This window comes from Schistocerca gregaria, chromosome 1, assembly GCF_023897955.1.
Source record: "Schistocerca gregaria isolate iqSchGreg1 chromosome 1, iqSchGreg1.2, whole genome shotgun sequence".
NCBI classification, from domain to species: Eukaryota; Metazoa; Arthropoda; class Insecta; order Orthoptera; family Acrididae; genus Schistocerca; species Schistocerca gregaria.
Window position 1 is genome coordinate 810,647,169 of NC_064920.1, and position 22,106 is coordinate 810,669,274.

Below are 22,106 nucleotides of genomic sequence, written 5' to 3' on the forward strand. Positions count from 1 at the left end.
GAAATGTCGTAAATTTCAACTGGAGACGCAATGAATTCAGCATGGCTGAAAATGGAGCATGATCTGTACATGAAATCTCGAAAACAGTGGTTATTGCTTCAATTAGGCAGAAAACGCCAATGGTAGTGGCTATCAAGGAGCTGTAAATATAAAATGCAAGAGTTAGTGTGAAATGTAGAATAAACCAAAGTAAATTATTCAAAGGATCAAGTGATTTATGTAAGATGATTTATTTAAATGTCTCGGTTTTTTCTTCGCTCTTGCAATGTAGCGAAGATCGTCCTTGGACCATCTACCAAGCACGTAACAACAGGTAGTTATGTAGACAAACCGTATTGTGTTAAAAGATCGGACATCAGTGCTTCAATATTTTTTTTATCCTTCCACACCTTTCAATTATGTTTGAATAATTTTGTTCTAGTGGCTGTCAACATACTACATCGCGGAATGACCAACGATACCTAATTATATCCCCCACCCATTATTGCTTCCCAACTGAATCCTTAGTAATCTCTCATAACAATTTTATTAAACACGCCGGCGTGCAGTGAAAAATTTTCAGGTGCACGACAGATCGGCATAACGACGATGTTCCACTTAGGCCGGTGCCGAGTAATTGATTATTAGTTGCTTCAATAGGGTTACTACGAAAATAAAGCTTACAGGAAAGTAAAACAGCGTGCAGTGCAGCTTGTACTCACGTTCTTATGTTCGGCGTCCAAAGCATCCCACATAGACGCCACAATCTTGGAGACCTCGCCGAAGCTCGCATTCGGGTTCTGTCCCTTGATAGCGGCTTGGGTGTCCCTGAAGAACAGCGCATACGCCGACACAGGCCTGTGAAGAAAACATGGCATCACTCCCGTATACATGCAGGCCGCGAAATATCTCTCGATCTATCTACAACAGAACTGCACTAGGCGCATTACCGAAGGGGACGCCATTCGTGGATATCTTCTTAAGCCTTCGTTTAAAATGTATAAAGAAAAATTCAATATGACAGGCTTCCAAGCCTACCGACAGATCCCAACTCGTATTATGTTTCGCACGGTATTCAGTCCTGTCGGTAGCAAAGATTAAACAGTAGCATCTTATTCGAAGATTTATTATTATTGTTGTTATTAGTGCATAGTTTGCTCGAGGGCAGGTTAGTGCTTCAGACGAGTACATTTGGTGCTCTTCTATTATGGACTTGTGTTCCGCCTGGTTCGACAAATGCAAACAAGAAAGAAACACTCTTGAGGATGGGAGTCGTTCCAGGGACCCATTCATGCCCGCTATTGAAGAAAATTCCGATTTAGGGCGATGACTGAAGAGGACGCCCATTGCATTTCATGGCGCAATCAGCCTGCTTTTGATATTGATTGTGCTGCCGTCTCTTAATAACTTGTATGAGGGCATCGTCATCAGGAAACATTCTAGACAGCGAACAGCGCAATCTCTTATCCAGATACAGAAGGCTCGGCATTTGAAGTTTTGCGAACATGTACTTGATAGGTTGGTTAAATTTTGGAAGGGCTCAAATCACATTCAGAATGTGTTTGATTTGTGTGGTGTTTACCCGTTTGCCCCAGATGGAAGAGATAGCTTGTGACTAGCTCGTTATCGATGGTTTTTGTGCGTTGTGCTTGTGACGTTCAAAAATGATTGGCACAACATTTATTTATTTGTAATTTTTACACAGCAACCATTTACCGAACAAAAGAATAACTTCTGCTGTCGTTATGGCAGCTTCCGTATTTGCGTAGCAAACCATTCTTTGAGGGTCTTCCGCCGTCACTGGTGGACCTTTGGCAAGCAGCAACACCATCTGGTAGCCGTCGACGGTGCTATAGCCCAACTTCAGTTGTACAGTGACGCGCATTTCAAACTATTACATTACAGGAGTTACAGGGGGAGTGCCAATCAACACTGAGGGCAAGGACTGACGGCAACCAATCGCGTTGTCTCTTACCTACATGTACATACATTCATCCTTAACAACAAGCTGCCAAACGTGTGCTCATAAAAATGGCACCTGCTTACAAAATTAAGTTTAGCGTTTGATATCCCGTCGACAACGACTTCATCAGAGAAAGGGCTCAGGCTCGATGTGTTCAAGGAAATCTGTGTCCGTTTTAAGGGAACTATCCCAGCACTTGCCTCCGGTGATTTTGGGAAAAAAAAAAAAAATATTGCGAGGGCTATACGGAGATTTTAAGTGCCATCTTCTCGATAGCAAGTCCAGTCCCTTCCAATGCGACATCTTGCTCGGTGCACCTACTTGCAGGGTGCTCAAAATACAATGATTCCTGCATCCAGACCCGATTGTATCCAATTTACATGACTGATCTTTTGCATAAAGCACCCGTGGGTACTGTTTTGTGCCTGTGTTAATGGCTTTATCTACGAAGTGCTCTTGAACAACGTACCTATACAGACGTACAATCGAATATGAATTAAGTTTTTTGAGAGACTGTACTGGCGCATACAATTTGAAAGAAATTATTTGGACGAAATGTGAGAGTTCGTTTCCAAAAATATCACACATCACCTTGTACAAGTTATGTACCATTTATGTAACATAACTGGTTTTCATAATAACCGCAGATGATCTACCACAATTGTAATACGCCTCCTGTAACGAATATCGTGACGGCAACTGCCCTTTGTAAACCTCAAATTGCTGCTTCTTCAAATTGACTAGTAGAATGCCCATTTTCCGGGCCTACTTGGCATCAATGACCTTTATCAGTTATCAAATTTTCGAGTGGTATATTTTAATTTTTGGAAGACTGTCTGGAAGTTAGTTATTTTTATAACCGTCCACTGAATTTTAGCGTGCGCCACATGAGAGGTTAGCAATAAATCACGTGCCTAGAGCAGCAGCGAAATCCACTTTTAAGTTGGCGGTGGAAGGTTCCTCTATTATTATTAAAAAAAAAAAATCAGTTATCTGTTAATTCACTAAGTGGTAAAATTTACACAGTTCATTTTACTTTCGGTTTTTATGAACAGGAAACCGTTGAGAACGCAACACATACTTGTGATTTTGCAACGTCCATACTACCATCAATTAACGTATGTATACTTACTCCTGGAACACTCTCCACGACAAGCGAACGGTGTCCAGCCATTGCAGGCTCAAAAAATTCACTGGTTCATTAAACTAACAATGTGCACAGAGATGGAATGAAAAAACTAGTGACTGCTATAGCAAACATGATGAACGACGTTACATTTCATACCTCAGTAAAATACGAAAACGCTGGCGTCAGACGCCATAAATATGAAATAAAAAATATTAACAGTCATATTTCAAAAACTCGATTGAGGAGCCATCACTTCCAGATCGCTGCGTAGTTGAAAGACTAACGACGTTTATTTATAAGTTTGTGGATAACAAATGGCTTGAAGAGGAAGAAGATATTGGACACTCTCCGCCATTATCGACACGGTGAGTTATTTTCAGGAAGCGGATACGACGTAATGAATAGGCCGGAGTCCCATCGAAGTTAAATGCTCTGTGATCAATACTGTTCCGTATCTGATGCATGACACACGGACATGGACACGTCATTCTCGCAGCACGCACCGCTGTGGATTTTCTGATTCCTTACAGGGGCAGCTATCGTCAATTACATATTGATGCTTCTCGGTGCAAGGCAATATACGCAATTGTAGCAACTGTTATTCCATACCATTCTTTACACACACTGTAGCTTAATATAAAACGACGCAGAAACTTATTGCGTGATGTCAGTTTCTGGAATCTCGAAAACTGCTCACCAAACGCGCTATGAGTTGATTTCTATGTATGAAAATTGTTTCTTGAAAATTTTCTTGTCGGATAATTGCTTATCGAACTGTTGCGAAGTAAAATGAAAGTGAGGTAAATTAAATGAATTTAAACTTCGTCTGAATAAAGGTGTCTTTATTACTGCACACAGCCGGCATCAGCTGTAAAACTTGTTAATAACTATGTCGTCAACATCACTAGCGAAACAAATTGTATGTAAGAAACTACGTGCATAAACCGCCTAGCTAGCTCAACACTAAAAAAGAAAATTCCAAAGGGGTATGGTCCGGTCGTGGGGAAAGACGATAGAGTGAGCAACTGAGGTAACAAAATAACGAATTGTGACTGAAAAAATCTCAACTCTTAAATCATGCCACCAAGGGACTGTTGCTTTCTTCAAACTATATCGAATTATTCTATTGACATCTTTCCTTCCAAATAATTTTTTTGCGAAAATCTTATTACTTGCTTAAACGAAGCGAACAAACTAAACAAATATCAAACGCTAGTGAATGATCATATTTGTAAAGGTGAAGCAACTGCTAGGACAGCAGAAAGGAGGCAACAAGGAGGAAGCTTATCCACAGCAATACCGTTACGACTTAACAAAACGAAACGTAAAGAGAGAAGCTCTGACGCGAAGTAATGTGGTGGCAGGGAAAGCAGGTTGATGTACGTTGGCAATCCAATTTCGTCGAGATTGAAATTGCACCTAGTTATCAGTTTTTCCTCTTGGTTTCTATGAAGTTGTGTTATCAGGTAAATGTTCGTTACCATTCTGGAAGTTACTGTTGTGTAACTGAACGACTCATGAATCTAAGTTTCATGTGTCAGTCGTCAAAGTTTGTCGCTCTACGTTTAGGGCCAAACTCCACGTAACATTTACTTCCGTATAACAACGAAGGTATTTTTTATACACCTATTATTTAATTTACCAGTCTTACTACATGTAACTGTCCACAAGGTATAACAAATCACAGTGGTGGGATATACAAGAATTCCGCAGGTATTATGAATGCAGCAAGTCATTTTGCAAATTCATGATCAGTGTTAAACACTTACTTCTGAGGTTCGTTTGGGTCCCTCTTCTTCTTCTTTTTCTGGACCTTGGGCTTCTTCGGGATCTTGGACATGCCATTGTCTGCTGGTTCGGGAGACGGTCGCTTCATTCCAGCCATCTGAAATAGATATCCAACATTTAAGGCAAGCTAAAAAATTAGTTGATGAGGTCTCGAACTGGGAGACCTGCTGTAGCGAGCATTTCTTGATCTGCAGAAGTGCCACAGCTTGAGAATTCGACACAGTAAACACAGATTATCACTTGCGACTTTTGACATCTTCCTCAAAAAGAAGACATTTCAACAAACTACCAGCAACCTGTAGGTATTATTCCCTCAGCTATATTGGAAGCTGTCTAATCCTTTAATGGCAATGTCAACAGAGTCGGCACTTGAAAAGCATTTCAGGAATTGTGTAACAACGCATTCAGTCAGTCAAGCAGCACTTCATCAACACATTAGCCAATTCACAGATTCATAATAAAAGTTTCACAAACTTTTTTTTTATTTTTTGGCGGGGAAGGGGTGGGGGACAGCGGGGGTGCTTCTCCAGCTGCCTATCTTAGCGTATAGTTCCTGGTAGCTGAATATTATGCTCCAGTTCCCACATCAAAGTTGTAGCAATCCAGTTCATTAACACGTCTCTGGAGTGGTTAGACCGGTCCAAACCACCTACAGAGCATGTGGGATACCATGCACCAGCTTCGGTATTTTCGATCGTTGCCTAAGAATCCTATTGCAAAAAATATTTATATCGATGACTGTCGAAGATTGCTTTAAATAGATATGTCGTTGGTAATTTTGGTCGAATGATTGAATTTCAATGAGAACGACAACTGCTCACAAGACTTATTACTTATTCATTTCCCTGGTCTGATTTTACAGCTGAATACTAGTGGTGACTTTAATGATAGCGAAAGGCAAATGATAAGATAGAGCGGATGGCTGTTGAAATAATACGCCTCTAAAAGCTTAAAGTCGCAAACCAAGTGTTTCCAATCGTTTGTATACGATTTTGTCACGATTATTATCGTTTAGATCATTTACAGACGTCAAATACATCATGAGAAACTTTCCTATGAAACGCGGTGATGACTTAGATGACAGCTGAAGCAAATGTAAAGCGCTAGGATGGCTTAGATGACAGCTGAAGGAAATGTAATGGAAGTGCATTAACGTGTGAAATGAACGCATCATATGTTCGAACATCATGAAACGGCCGCAATCATAAGCATCACTGGGCTGAAAAATTGAATCTTCCCGTTACTGGCTACCATTAGTATTAGAATGCTTAATAACAGGGCTACGTTGGTCCGGTCAGAAGCTCTGGCACATTTTATGAGCTACGTCTACCCTGTGCTTTGAATGTGCCTTATTATTATTGGCATCTGCTTGCAATAGAGGGCGTGTGTACAACATCGCAACGATAGTAAAAAGTTGACGACTTCATTATTTCCTACAGTTTTCCTTCTTAACGTTCTGCGAAGCACGCGTATATTTTTTGTCAATCGTTACCTATGTGTTATTCGCTGCAGATCACGTCAAAAACTATTGTCTTTCATTCTTACTAAATGCCTCTAATATTCCATAAAAGGTGACAAAAAAATTACTTCTGCATGCGCTGTACTCATTATAATACTTCCAAATGCAAACGGCAACATGAGCCGTTGCGCTTGTGATACAACTATTCTAAACGATGATTCGTATAAATACATTCTCTGAAATTAGCAATAACCCATAGCAACTAACTACTTAACAATGAAATTTATAAGAGTTGTCGCATTTCATCTATTAAGTTATCTTCAGAATACGGCTGCTCCGAACTTGTTAAAATTAATTTTCTGTTCGTTTCAAAACTGGCGCTGAATAACGTGTTGGAACTGGAAAGGAAAGTTCTTAGATTAGTACTTACACGTCCTGAAACCAAATATGTACTCACAGAACGATCAGATGAGCGAATGTGATCTTTTATCAAAACTTTTATTCGAAATCATAGAAGACAACCGAGAAGATCTTCTAGTACCGCCATTATCACCGAGAATCGTTTTATTGACCTGCTATAATAATGTTGGGAGTTTCCAAAGATTCTATTAAGTGACGAAGAATTTGCTAGCAGCCACTGACGAAATTTTGCCACAATTAGTGACAGTATGACAAAAGCATTTCGAGTATAGCTTATTACGCTAGTCAGAAATGATGACTAGGTCGTCGTATCATACTGAGAAAGATACTTTCAATTACGGTACGTTTTTATATTTAGATATTGCAGTGAAACTGATTTTTTGAATACTTGCATCAAACAATTGGTGCGCTTTTTCGACATGGCACAAAATACAAGCGGAAAGATTCATTACTTCTCGTAATCGTAACAAACGATGTACACAGACAGAACAGTTTAATGGCGCCGGTAAATACTTGCATGAACTGGCATTGCGAAAGCCTTACGTTAGCCATATTCCAACAGTTCGTAATGTAAGCCTACAGAATACCCCTGGAAAGATACAATATATATCTTGTCTCATTGTTATTTTTGGGTCTAGCAATGAGCAATATTAGACTACTTATAAGTGCAGTTAAACTGATCAATAAATTTCACTTTAGGGTAATAATTACTTCCCTGTCAAAATAAAACTTCGACCAGACTTCACAACCAGGAGCAGTACGACGTGTTGCATGTGTAATGAATTACTTCAGAACTCTTACTTTCATCTAGTTCACTATATCCATGGGGAAGCGTCTTATTATTACAACACAAATGCCAACAAAGTTCTGTTACTTAAGGTTTTATGATTAAAATGATGTATGTACTGACACTTCAAACACATAATGGCAGTTGATGGAGCCAACTGCATGGTGTTTATCCTAGCACACAGTGGGGAAAAATGTTTTTAATTAAAGAACTCTTGAATACAACAGATTTTAATATTTTAACCAAAGCAAACTATGTTGTTGTCTACAGGCTACTGTCTCCTGCACAAGCACCTTCATTTCTGAATAATTACTGCAACCCACATTTTTTGAACCTGCTTATGCATTCATCTCTTGGTCTCATTCTACTCCAGTACTAAATTGGTGATGATCTGATGTCTCAGAAAGAGCCCTATCAACTAAACCCTTCTTTTATTCTCTTCTTCCCCATTCCATTCACTACCTTCTCATTGGCTAGATCTTCCCATCTAATCTTCAACATTCTTCTGCAGAACAATATTTCAAAAGTTTCTTTTCTTGCCTGAACTGTTTACTATCCATGTGCCATTCCCATGCAAGACTAGTTAGTTACTAAGGGTAAGTAAGTAAGTTAGATGTTCTTTTTGAGAAATGATATGGAACAAATCAGTTTACAGGATATTTATACATGGTTAGAGGTAACATTGATAAACACCCTTTTTTAGTTCTGCTTATGCAACAACACTTAAAAACAAGTTTTTATTTCAGGATATCACATTTTTTAAAAATCATCCATAGGATAGGAATTGTCCAAAGATTTTTGTTGCTGCCTACTGAACTCCTTTCTGAGCCATTGAAAACTGTATTAATACACAGTAAAGGTCATTTTTCCCTTTAATGGACCTCACTGTTCTCAAATTGTAATGGCTTATTTATGACAAATTTCATTAGCAAAAATACATAATGTGAAGCTTCAATTAAAATGTTTAGCTCCGTGAAGAGGTAATTACATGACATCTCTGAGTTACCACCACATATTATTCTTATTGCCCACTTTTGTGTAATCAGTACCTTCTTTTTAAGTGATGAGAAACCCCAGAAAACTATTCCCTAAAATACTGACTAGACATGAAGAAAGTATGTCAGAAGGTTAAATTGTTTAGAAAATATCATTTACAGTCTTTTCTTTTACTTTCTCTCTAATGGGATTTAATATAAAGCTCCAGGCCAATACCTTCAAGGAGACTTCCTAGCACATAAGTCTGTATCTCTTCTTCAGAAATCATCCATTAATTTACTGCCCAAATAGCAAAGCTCATCTACTATTTTTAGTGTATCATTTCCTAACCTAATTCCCTCTGTATTGTCCAATTTAATTTGACTACATTCCATTACCCTTTAATTGCTTTTGTTGATGTTTGTCTTATACCCCACTGTCTATTCCATTCAACTGCACTGTCAGTCACTGCAATTTTTGTCAGAATTTGATATTAGTAAACCTCATATCTTTTATTTCTTCTCCCTCAACTTTAATTTGTCCTCCATATTTTGCTTTGGTTTTTCTTATTGCTTGCTCAGTATACAGAGTGAATAACATCAGGGATAGGCTACAATCCTGTCTCATTCCCTTCTCAATTACTGCTACCCTTCCACACCCCAGACTCATGATAGCCATCTGGTTTCTGTTAAAAGTTTTCCCTAAGCCTACAAGTGCCTTTCCTTAGCCTATGTTGCAAGAAAAGTGACAGTCAGTACTGTCTCACATTTTCCTACATTTCTGCAGCATCCAAACTGATCTTTCCCCATTGTTCTACCAGTTGTTCCGTTCTCCTATAAAGGTTGCAACTAGGATTTATTAAACTGTTCTCTTTGGAATTTGTATTATTACATTTTTTTTGAAGTCTGATAGCATCTCGCCAGTCTCGTACGTCTTGCATACCAGGTGGAATAGTTTCGTCATGGCTGGCGTTCCTCAAGGACACCAATACTTCTGACATCTACTCCAAGGGCCTAGTTTCAACTTAGGTCTTATACTGTCCTGTAAAATTCATCTCTAACGTCATCTTCCCTTTCTATAATATTGCCTTCAAGTTAATTTCCCTGGTACGTCCCCTCTAAATACACTTTCCACCTTTTTCTTTTTTTGAATGGTACTGGATTTTCATTCAAGCTCTTAATATTCATACAGCTGCTTCTCTTTTCTCCAAAAGCCTCTTCAATTTTCCTGTTGGTGGTATCTGTTTGTGATATATGCTTCTATATCATCACATTTGTCCTGTAGCTATTCCTGCTTAGCCCTTTTGCACTTCCTGCCAGTCTAATTGTTTTGACATTTGTACTCCCTTTTTTCCTGCTTCATTCCTGCATTTTTATATTTTGTCCTTACATCAGTTAAATTCAGTATCTCCTATGACATCCAAGTCTTTCTACTATGCCTTGTTTTTTTATCTGTTTTATAGCCTCTGTTAATTAACATTTTGACTACTGCACTTGTGGTGATGAATGCTCATCACCAGGGCAGTCCATGGTGTCACACCTCAAGCTCCGTTTATGCCACTTACAGGCACATGGCATCAGGTACTAAGACTCTGCCATGGCAGGCGGCAACTTTGTAGTGGTCAGCATGTTAAAAACTGTGGATAAGCGTAATGTGGGGAACTTAACAGTACCACTGGAGAGGGTACGGCAAGCTAATAGAATCCTTATAGTAGGCGGAACTGGTCGTCTTACGTGAAACACGACAACAAACTGACTACTACAGACTATGTGCTGACTATATCTTTTTGCATTCTGTGCTGGATATTGTTACACACAAAGAAGTCATTTTGTTGGAGAGAAAAAAAGTACTGTCACATTACAGTTGAGGTGACATTTTGAAAATAGACTTGATGGTTTCATAAAATACTTGGAGAAGCTATACACTTTCCTTCTCATCTCATCTGGCAAATCTCACCTGATCCGGAGTTGTAGGCATATTTCCAAATCTACCCCTTTCTTTATTATTACACGTATGCTTTTCATTCACCCCTCTTCCTTCTCCTTCAACCATTCAGCCAGAAGAACGAGCCACGAAAGCTTGAAAATTTAAATATCTCTATGTGTGTGTTCTCTTGCAGCCACTTGGTAAGCAGATTTTGCTATCTATCCAATTAGATTATATTTTCAAACACTTATTGTTTTTGTTGATATATTTGTACTAACAATATGGTATGGTAGCAGGTAAACTTTTCAGTACATTAGAAATAGAAGGGGGAACAAGGCAGTCAGTCAATGGTGAATGTTTTATTGCTATTGTAAAGCTTAGGAACTGTAAACTAGAAGATTAAATGGATAGTGCTGCAGTATTTTGTATGCAAATGTTTGAACGAGGGTACCCAACAGCATAGTTTTATTGCTGCCTAGTTGCTAGATTTCAATTTACAGTCACAGTTTCAGATTGTACTAATGATTCTGCATTACCAATAAGTTAATAAACCTTAATGGGATAAAATTACATTTTCACAGTAATATTTTCTTTCACGCTGATATCATCTGCTTCTGTCCTGATACCAGATTCTGGGTAACTTACCTTTTTTCACTGTACTGACAAATAAGGAAGAAATTATTTCTGAAATTTAATGCCATATGACCAACAGGTAGAATTAACTTTACTGAATATTACAGTTGTAGTTTTCTGTACTAATTTTTCTTGTTTCATAACTATTGTAGGTCCAAGAAGGTTCTTATGGAACAGATTGGGAAAGCCACCGTAAAATGTAAGTATAAAGAGCATTTTTCTTATTCTGCTTCTGGACTAAATAATTATAGCAACAATATAAGTAAGTGTTTTACAGTCAAGTAAAAGACCTGCTGATGACACATCAGTATGCTGGAAACACCTCAGTTATAGTAGTATAAAAATTGGAGAACATTTTCATCTTTTATATGTAACTCAAATGCCTGTGTGCCAGACTTAGATCGATTTAATATCATTGCTATACTGATTGTAACACCAAAACATATAATTAACAGACTTACTGCCTGTGTGTCTTGGACTAGGAAATAGTTGTCATATTTCTCTTGGGGAACTTGCATATTATTACATGTATTCATTCTTTAGCTAGGCATAAAATTGTGGAAACATTTATTTTAGTCTCAAAGGTATTAGAGATGCATCAGTTCATACAGGGAGTTTTGGTATGTAAGTTGTCTTTTACTTGTAGTAGTAACATGTTACTCCTCTCTTGCGTACACTGATATGTATAAGTTCACTGTTTTGACCTGGAATGCTAATGTTCCATTTAATTTCTCAACTATAACATTACTTGCAAAATTAACATTCCGTTTTGGAAAGTTTGCTGTACCCATCAACAGAGGTCTCCAATGATACACAACATTCTATTTTGTTACTAACTTCACTCTGTTGCTCATAATTCTATTAACAAAGGAAAATAATTTGGCTATATGATACACTACATTGTCAGTGACAAAGTTATCATATTCTGTCCTCATTTTATCTTAAAAGCGAATAATTTCCAAGTTGTTCATCTTTTTTAAACCATCATTCTTACGTGCACTGCACTTCAATGTTGATATATAAACTCCATTAGCTGCTGCATCCTGTGCAGAATCTGACAATAATAACCAAGATTAGTCAATGTCAATCTTAACAACTATCAGCTATTTTTTTTAACTTTTGACCTAATTTCACAGTTATACAGATATTACATATACAGTAGTGTGGTTTGGAGTCTAAACTCTGTGTCTTCTTAGAACTAGCTGGATGCATCAGTTGAGAGGTCAGATGAAGGCAAGGATATACCATTCCTTTAGGACCTTGCCTTGTAAAGCAATGCAGTGTTTGAGAATTGAGAAGAGCTTTAACTTTCTTAATGCAGTGACACGTGTAAGCAGTCAGTATCTTACTGACAGAAATTTCAATTAGACACAGATCATTGGTTAAAAATGAGTAAGTTGTTTAAATACAGCACTTTGTGATCACAAACTAGGAAAATCAGAAATAAATTAACAAGGTGAGGCAGTACCATTGGTTTTTACACACACACACACACACACACACACACACACACACACACACACACACTAAATTCCTAGGTAAATAATAAAAGGAAAACAGCTTTATTGAGGATGTAAAAAAAGAAAAAAAAAAAAATCGCTTCATGTAGCATATGTAGTGTTAAGCTTCTAGAACCATAGGTTCAGTTGTTATTTACGTAGGAGAACAGAAAGGTATACAGAATATGTAGACAAGTGGGAAAGGATGTGGCCAGAATACTTATATACCAAGAAATTGCCATAAATGCCATACAGCATACCAAGCACATGCCCCAGTCACAGGAATTAACAGTTTTGGAAGAGTGACTCGAAATGAGCACTGTAATTAATTTAAGGAAGACAGTATAGGTTAGGGAAAGCAGGAGTTGTGTAAAAGAATAGCATCAGAAGTTTTGAAGATAAAGTGTTGGTATAAATGATCATAATAGATATGTATTGTCTGTTGTAATTTGTGTTTTATTGTGTATGTGCTGTTAAGTACCAAATGCAAGTTTTGAGGGTAACATGAATAGTGAAACATAGTCGATATGCCAGAACAGAAAAATAGTGAGGTGATTTGATGGGAGCAGCTGAAAATTTACGAACCATTGCGGAGTGTGGGGTGCTGTCATCACTATCCTCGCTGGTTGTTGCATTCTCCTGGCCATGACTAGGGATGGAAGCACTTCCTGGTGCTGGAGGACTACCACCCTGCGGTGACCGACCATAACCCATTCCTGGGTTCAGCAACATTTGCGATTGCTGCTGCTGCTGTTGCATGAGTAGCGGATTTGGGCTTGCCATTGTGTACGTAGGTTGTGGACTGCTGTATGATGAGCTAAATAACAAAATAAAAATCACATAACAATTATGACTCTCTTATCTGTAAATGTCAAAAATTTTAATCGCGTGGCCTTATAATACATTCCTATTATGAATGTTTTGAAGAAGTGTGACAGTATATTACCTGACACTCATTCCCATAGAATGTTCTGGAGGTCCAGAAAGGTATAGAGGTTGCTGGTACCCTGAAGGATCATTCATCACCATTTCGGGACTCTGACTTGGCAGCATCTAAAAAGACGGGAATCACTTCATTAGGGCTATTTCAGAACATTTTTAAAACTTTGCGCCAGATCTGAATACAGCTACATATGAAAACACACACACACAAATGGCTCTGAGCACTTTGGGACTTAACTGCTGAGGTCATCAGCCCTTTAGAACTTAGAACTACTTAACCTAATTAACCTAAGGACATCACACACATCCATGCCCGAGGTAGGATTCGAACCTGCGACCATAGCTGTCGTGCGGTTCCAGACTGTACTGCCTAGAACCTCTCGGGGGGGAGGGGGGGGGAAGGGAGAGGAAGAGAGGAAGAGAGGAAGAGAGAGAGAGAGAGAGAGAGAGAGAGAGAGAGAGAGAGAGAGAGAGAGAGAGAGAGGCGAGGGGGGGGGGGGCGAAGTTATCTTTCAAATTACAAGAAGAATGCTCATTTCAGCTGCTGAGCGACGTGTGAAAATTGGTATAAGTGACCTTGAATTTACCTCTCTCCGTTTAAATCCATGATTCTATGACTACTGAGTAACAACACTTCAAGTTCGTTGCCCATTAATTTGTCCATATCTGTTATCACAGGCGCATATTTGTGTTGAACCAACAGCAAGATAACTTCTTACTACTTCTGATGAAAAACATACGTAAATAGGAACGAAAAAAAATCTATGCACACTGATCCTGCCGAAGACGAGCGTGTGCCATTGAAGTCTACCAGCGTTCCCGTTACACCTTTCTATTCCCACTGACAGCGGCTGCGGCTCAGTGCACTTGTAAATGCAGTGGGTAGAGACCACGTGCTGCGCCGCGTGATAAGCCGATGCGTCACAGGCCAGCCAATGAGAGTCGTGCGCACGCTTGCGTCATAACAAGCTCTCAGCTTTGAGAAGCAGTCCTTTTTGTAGCTCGCTCTTGGGCGTTTTACAGAATCCAGCGTTTCCTGTAAATCGCAAGCTTCTTGATATTGATCAGAGGAACTAAAAGGAAAATAATACTCGCTCTAAGTTTCTTCATTTTGTGACAAAGTTTACGTAGAAGACTGGCGCACGCGGAGATGGGAGAGAGTACTTACTTCAGCCAGCTCCGATGTTTTCGCCATCGCGCCCCGGTAGCAACTGGCTGCGTAAGAACTAGGGACAAGAGGAGAGCGCCGAGTGAGCGGGGCAGAAGGGAAGGGGCTCCAGGGTAGGCCAGGTATAAGGCAGCGAGGGGCTGCCTGCAACAGGCGGCACCTGACACGCGCCATCTGCCGTCATTAGCTGGCCTGGGGGACGGTGTGCCGCAAACTGCCGAGGCGCAGGCCGATGCTCCTGGCTAAAGCTTCGCACGACCCGCAATCCACAGGCTGTTGGCTCCCGCCTTTCGAGAGATCGACTACATTTTAACATCTTTGTAGAGATACAAGATTTATTAAGCTTTACATCTTTTCCGTGGTGTACCTCAGTAAGGCTGCATTCACCGTGCCTCCTTCAACGGGCGTCAGACGTCGTCGCAAGAGGTCGTCCGACAACATGGGTCAACAGCGTGTACGTGTACGATAATGATTATAAGTAGATGTGATGCAAAAACATACGAGGGTGGTTTGATAAGTCTGGTAAATTCCCATGAACGAATGGAACATTCTTATTGCACCTCCGCGGTTGGTAAGCTAGAATATTCCAAGGTTCGTATAAAGAATTTCAGCAATGTACAGCGTACAGTTCGTTGTTGACTGCCATCTGAATTGGTTAGTGTGTCGACTGTGATTGAATGGAGATAACCGAACTTCGTGCTGTTATTAAACATTTCCATTGAAGGGTTGGACTGCCCCATAAATCAAAACAGAATTGGATGAAGTTCACGCGGACTCTGCGCAATCATGGAAGACTATTTACTCTTGGAATTTAAGAATTTAAACGTGGTTAGACAGGCATCGAAACGAAACGGCCTACGGTCGTCCAACTGACGTCACCACAAAGGAAACCATTGACCAAGTCCATGATGTGGTATTGCAAGGCCGTCGAATAAAAAATCGAGAGATTGGTGAGACTGGTTTCATCTCAACTGAGCGAGAGCATAATATCCTGCCCGGAGAATTTGCTATGAAAAACTTTTGAATGAAACCTGAAGCCAGCGTTACACACCAGAGCCAAAACAGCAGTCAAAGCAGTGGACAAAGAAAGGCTCTTGAATGTGCATATGAGAAGGCAATGACTATTTCGTCAGATGGTAAGGTGATTGTCACTGTTTTTTGGGATTCCCAAGGAATAATCCTCATAGATTACTTGGTAAAAGGCAGAACTATAACTGGACCGTATTGTGCTTCTCTATTGGGTCGTTTGAAATTTGCGTTGGCTGAAAAAAGACGAAGGCTGGCACGGAAAAAAGTGCTCTTTCACCAGGACAATGCACCACCACACCCATGAGCGATAACAATGGCGATAGTGCATGAATTGGTTCCTCATCCGCCTTACCCACCTGAATTAAACCAAAGTGACTTCTTTCTGTTCCTTACAGAAATAACCTAGTTTTTTGATGGAATGAAAATAACGTAGGATCGCTAGACCACGTGTATATCCCTCAAAGGAGACAATGTCGAAAAGTAAGAAGAGGTGTTTACGAAACATTTTTCTTGCACATTTACCAGACTTCACACATCACCCTATTACCTTTCAGCTGATATTTTGTATAACGCATGTTGTACTATTTACTAACTGTTGTACTTGTGTACACGTGTAAACCTGACAAAGTACTGAATAGTACAGAAAACGCGTTCTATCTCGGTAACCATGCGAAATAGGGCATTGTCCTAATGAAGTTTATTGCTTCAAATGATCGTTCCTGTCAATCCCTGAATACTGACGATTGTTCGTGGGCCACCCTTTATAAAGGAAGCCGCACGCATCCCCGTCGGATTTCGCGTTAAGAGAGACTAATAGACAGCGCGCCAAAACCTGAATACGGACCAAGCATGAAAACAGGAAGAAGGTGTACTGTACTGGGCTCTGCAAAAAAGCAAAATAGTAACAGCAAGCGGTCCAAGAACAAGAAGTAGTCAGAATATAGAGCAGCCAGGCAGAGAAATGGCATCGTGGTTAAGTAATTACGGTGTTGGACTGCCATGATGTTCAAATCTCCTACGTGTCTTTTTTTTTTTTCTTGTTGATCGCATTATTCAGATTTGTGTCTGTTTGTGTCGTGGTGTTACGTCCGTTTGTAACAGCCAAGTGTAAGGTAGGGACCTATAATGACAGTTGATTCTATACAACTAACCCGATAGCAGCCGAAAGGCAGTGGCTTTCGAATGAGAATCGCAAACGTTTGATGACAAGGCGACAAGTCAATCGAATCTTCCACCGATAAACACGTCTGATGCGTTATACACGGCATTATTGCTAGTATGTGTGTCATATGAGAGGAATCTCTTATCGACGCACCTATCTGATCTGTGCGACTAATAAGTGAGTGAGATATGCCTACTTGCCCGATATAGCTGTTCGTATGAATGTGAATATGATCACTCACAAGGAAATGATGAAAAGTTAGTCACATAAGCTGCAACAAATGAACGCAACAGTTTCACAATCACACGATTTCTCTGTGCTCTTTCAAAACATATGTTTTTAAAGTTTTTGCAGTTGCCTTCTGTTTTGCAAGTCTTGACTCTTGAATACCTTTGTTGTGACATAGTTCACACCCGTTTATTTTTGTTTTCATTACTGTGAGACGTCTATGTGGTATCTCGCCTGCTCTCATTCTTCGTCACATTTACTTGCGACGGTAACGTATCCTTACGATATGGCTCATTTTCTATAACCACTGTATAGTATGACAACTGCCAAAACAACAGAAAGAAAACAATGACAAGCCGGGCGGTTCATAATGTTATGTGGGTGGAAAAAAAAGTGAATGGCACAAGGGAGTTTCAACACGGCTCGCGCGTTTGGCAGTCCAACACCATGACCACTTAACCCACGACACCGATGCTGTTGCACGCTGGACTTTATTGCACTTCTTGTTCATGGACCGTTCACTGTTTCTAATTTGCTTTCTTTCACAGTTCAGTACTCTTTCTTCCTGTTTTCATGGTTGATCTCTGTTCAGTTTTTCACGGGCTATCCACTGGGCCATCTTACCACTAAATCTGAGGGAGGTGCAATGGAGAGTTTCCTTTTGAGAAAGTTTACGAGATTTGCGACTGACTGCAAAAGACTGCGCGCCACTAACGTATATGTCGCGAAAGGGCAGCAAAGACAAGATAAGAGAAATAAGGGCTTGCATGGCATATATAGGTGGTCGTTTTTTCCTCGCTCCGTTTATGAGTGGAAGTGGTACAGGAATGGGAATGACGGTTGGACAAAAATAAGGAAACTCCGCGAGAAGTGCATGCTTGTACATAAATGCAGATGGTGGCCAAGCCTGTAGGTTGTATTTGACCACGAACGGCACTTGCGCAATGTCTTCGGTACGTAGCGAATTAGAATTGTGTTCTGCATAGTTGAGAGTGCATTATGTCGCAGCTAAGTGAATTCAAGTATGGGCAATTCGTTGCTGCTCATATAGTGGGTGCTTCCGTAACTAAGGCAGCTGGGGTGTTTGATGTTTCAAGAGGCGCCGTATCGAAGATTTATACCGCAAATAGAGAAAGCGGGAAAACATCTTCTGCTAAGTCGCAACACGGAGGAAAAATGTGTGTTGAGTTGTGACAGACAGTCAGAGAAGAGGATTGTGACGAAAAATAACAGGACAACAGCTACAAAGAAAATTCAACAAGCAGGGAATTGCAAGACGAGCTGGGATTCCAAAATCACTCATCAGTGATGCAACTAGCGTAACAGGAAAACGTGGTGTCGCTGCTATAAAACATGGAGCGTGGAGCAGCAGAAGAATATTATTTTACCGTATGAGTCTTGTTTCACACTGTTTCCAACTTCTGACCGAATTTACGTTCCAGGAGTGAAACATGGCCGTGGTTCGGTGATGATTCGGAGAGCCACGTTATTGTATTACATGGGATGCACTGTTATTCTCCACTGTCACATTACTGCGGAGGATTAGGTGACCATACTGACTGATCAGATCTACCCCATGGTACAATTCTGTGTTCCAAGGTGACAGGGCCCCTGTCACAGCGTCCAGGGCTGGTTTTGAGAGCACGAGAATGAACTATCGGTATCTCCCCTGGCCACCAGTCACTATATCTCAGTATTACTGAGCCTTTGTGGTCTGGTCTGGAGAGAAGGGTGAGTGATCGCTGATCACTAACCACCTCCGTAATCGTTACCTGATCTTGCCAATATTTTGCACAAAGACTGGTAAAAGATTCCCTTGAAATCGTACAGGACCTGTATTTACCCATTCCGAGACTACTGGAAGCCGTTTTGAATGCCATCAGGTTACGTACACTGTATTGGGTATTATAATGTGTTGGTATTTTCATATTTTTGTCCAACCCTTCTATGTGTTTAGATGGATGCTTAATTGTCGTCTTTCGCCGGCCGGAGTGGCCGAGCGGTTCTAGGCGCTTCATTCTGGAACCGCGCGACCGCTACGGTCGCAGGTTCAAATCCTGCCTCGGGCATGAATGTGTGTGATGTCCTTAGGTTAGTTAGGTTTAAGTAGTTCTAAGTTCTAGGGGACTGATGACCTCAGAAGTTAAGTCCCATGGTGCTCAGAGCCAGCCAATTGTCGTCTTTCTACCTTCAAGTTTAACGTCTCTTGTTATTAATTCCACAAATATTCTCCATGCAATATCTGAGAATAGTGGAAACAGTATAGAATTTATTCCCTTGGTAGCTATGTTAACAAAGAAAACAAGCAGTCTACTTTCCAACGAAGGGACGTCGTTTTGGCATTCGTTTACCCAATTTGGCTTACCCTAATGTAAGATATCTGTAGTTTTCCTTAATTTCCGGTGAAAATAGTTTGATTTTAAGAGTAGGGTAAAAACTTTCCGTTTTTGCATTTAAAGAGAAAAGGTCGTGATTCACTGAGAAGCGTACTCTACTTCTTTGTGAGATTAAAAGTCGTTATAGTCCTCTTGTGGCACATCATACATTATTCCAACATCTACATCTCGACGTTTCACCAGTTCTGCAAACGTATTGGAAGTACTTTTGTAAACATTCATGGCAGTTTCCACGTATGAAAATAAAATGCGAACCTAAGATCGAAAATTTCTTCGTGTTTTAATGAGTGACGGGAGATCATTTTACAAATTTCTCTAGTTAGAAAATCACAAGAAACGTTCAGACCTCCTTGAAATTACTTCAACGTGCATTCGTCGGATCATGGACTGTCACACGTTAGCAAACACGTCCGAACGATGTCGAATTGTGTCGCACAGTTTGGTGTCGATCTTCTACATAAATCAGTTGTTTTAGGTGGCCTCATAGGTAATCCAAAGGGCTGAGACCGGGGAAAATGCACGACTTGGAACTGGTCCAACACTATCTATCTATGTCATGGTAAATGTCACCCACGCATCTCGAATAGTGAGAGTGAACTGTGTTGCTTATTTGCTGTTGCACTACATGTAGCAAGTCCAGAAGAGTATTAGAAATAAAAATCATTTGCAGGCAGTACCTGCAAGATGTGCTGGGAGATTGCATATATTTATCATACCATCAACAAAAGTTCCAGTCCCACATTAATCTTCAACTGGTTATGTATATCCTAAACTGTATCCTGAAGATTGTCACCCGCTCGTGAAAGTTGTAGGAATACCTGTGCGTGTTTAGAAGCAAGCAGTGAAATTTTAAACACTAGATATGAGTTTGTGACAGGACAAATATGTAACGTTTTCTTTCTTTAAAACAACTCAAAAACGAGGGCTTATCGGGCACATATTTGCAGCGACATTGTATCTTCTCTTAGTTTGAGGTATAACCACCTCCCCCCCCCCCCCCCCCCTCCGTCCAGAAAAGTTTATAATTATCACGTTTGCCGCCCTCCGTAGTGCCGGGTTAGTGTCGTGTCGTGAAGTTATATTATAATTTATTATGTTAGAGCTACAAGCGAGATAATAATATAAATGTATAAAGTCAGATGAGCTAAGTAAATGATAAGATATAAAAGATCACAAAAGTTTCATCGCTGGTGTGCTAGTTACGTGGCCAAGTAGCCACGAGCCAAATTAAGTAAATTAAAGAAAGTAATTTATTGTGGCAATAGTTTGTGCTTCCACGTTGTTTATGGTTCCGAACTAAAAAGTTGTTTTCTGGAACCTCTTAAAAAAAAAACATAGCTTCAGCCCTTTAATGTTGTCCACTGAATGTGTAACTCAAGAGTATACATTATTTTCTCCATGGAAAAAAATTCTTGAATGTTTGGGGAACCAATGTTATAAAGCATTTAGAGTAGAATAGGGTCAGCAAAACTTCTCCAGTAGTTACGAATTACTCTTCACCGTGTTGGGAGTGCTTCAGTCACTGAAATACGAACTGGCTGTAGGCGTTCGATACTACTGTTCCTAATAACGTATTCTGCTGAAATGATAGTAACAATAAATTAGTTATCAGTCTGAAGGATGACGTACTTGGCAAGAGCAAGCTGGAGATGTAAAGCCCTCACATTCCTCCTAACTGGGAACCATCTCGGTCTGCTGGGAGGGGGGCCAGCAGTTTTAACGCGGCGTTTGTGTGGAACTTAGTAGTAGTAGGCAATTGGTTCCCTATGCTCAGTGCTTGAGGCAAGCGGATATTCAACGAGGAAGGACGACGCAATTTCTTATATTGTTCGTGGGACATCAATGACTATGCTCGAAAAGACATAAAGTAATAATCTGGTGTCTTCTGCATTCATTGGTTCCGAAGGAAATATTCCGGTAGGTTCATACAGTGTGTGTGTGTGTGTGTGTGTGTGTGTGTGTGTGTTTGTAGGGGAGAAGCGAGAGGCTGAGAATTTATTTTACTTGGAGGTCTTATCCCGCAAAATAATACGCAGATGTCTTGAAATTCCCTTGTGAATTGTGGCCGTAAGTGTACAAACAATGCCACAAAATGAATCCGCTTTGTCAAACAGGAATGCGGTTTCAAACCGGTTCTGCCTTTTTTGCGAACTACCTACTCCTGTGTTCCGGTCGCACAGCGTGGGAAACAACTGCATGCATGTAAGAGTGGACGATGTGAAGGCGGTGGTGGGGGGATAGACAGACACAGCCAGAGGATAAAATAAGTATGCAGGATCTTCACCGAGTAGTGCAGGCGTCACTGGATGAACAAGAATGGTCACCAGTATTGGATTTCGTGAGTATCTGCCCCAATTACTGCGGGAGGAGGCAGAGTTGAGGAGCAAGATAACAACTACAGCACGAAATTTATTTTCGTGAATCAGTTTTGTGCAGTTTGTGGCACAGAAAGCAGAATCACCACTGCAGCGACAGAACGCTCCTTACTAACAGGATATTCTCACAGCAGCAATTTTTGCTGCTAGCGGAGATACCGAGATTTGCGCGTAATATATATAGACGCGTACTGACAAATGTGTGAGTCAAAATGTGAAAGTTCTGAGCAAGAAAAGTGAAAGTTCTG

The 22,106-nt window shown here is 40.3% G+C and overlaps 1 protein-coding gene across 6 annotated transcripts in view; it reads right to left on the reverse strand.

Moving 5' to 3' along the window:
- Window positions 1–22,106, reverse strand: part of LOC126270800 (TOX high mobility group box family member 4-like) — a 451,035-nt gene that overhangs the window by 30,232 nt on the left and 398,697 nt on the right. For 5 of the 6 annotated variants that reach the window (XM_049974099.1, XM_049974101.1, XM_049974102.1 and 2 more), the window contains 4 exons: window positions 13,505–13,611; window positions 13,144–13,375; window positions 4,841–4,956; window positions 702–837 (listed from right to left, as the gene is read on the reverse strand). In XM_049974099.1, the coding sequence (XP_049830056.1) occupies window positions 702–837; window positions 4,841–4,956; window positions 13,144–13,375; window positions 13,505–13,611 (591 nt within the window). Of the gene's footprint in view, window positions 1–701; window positions 838–4,840; window positions 4,957–13,143; window positions 13,376–13,504; window positions 13,612–14,668; window positions 14,749–22,106 lie in introns of those variants that run through there. The other variant, XM_049974104.1, reaches the window with a different exon arrangement.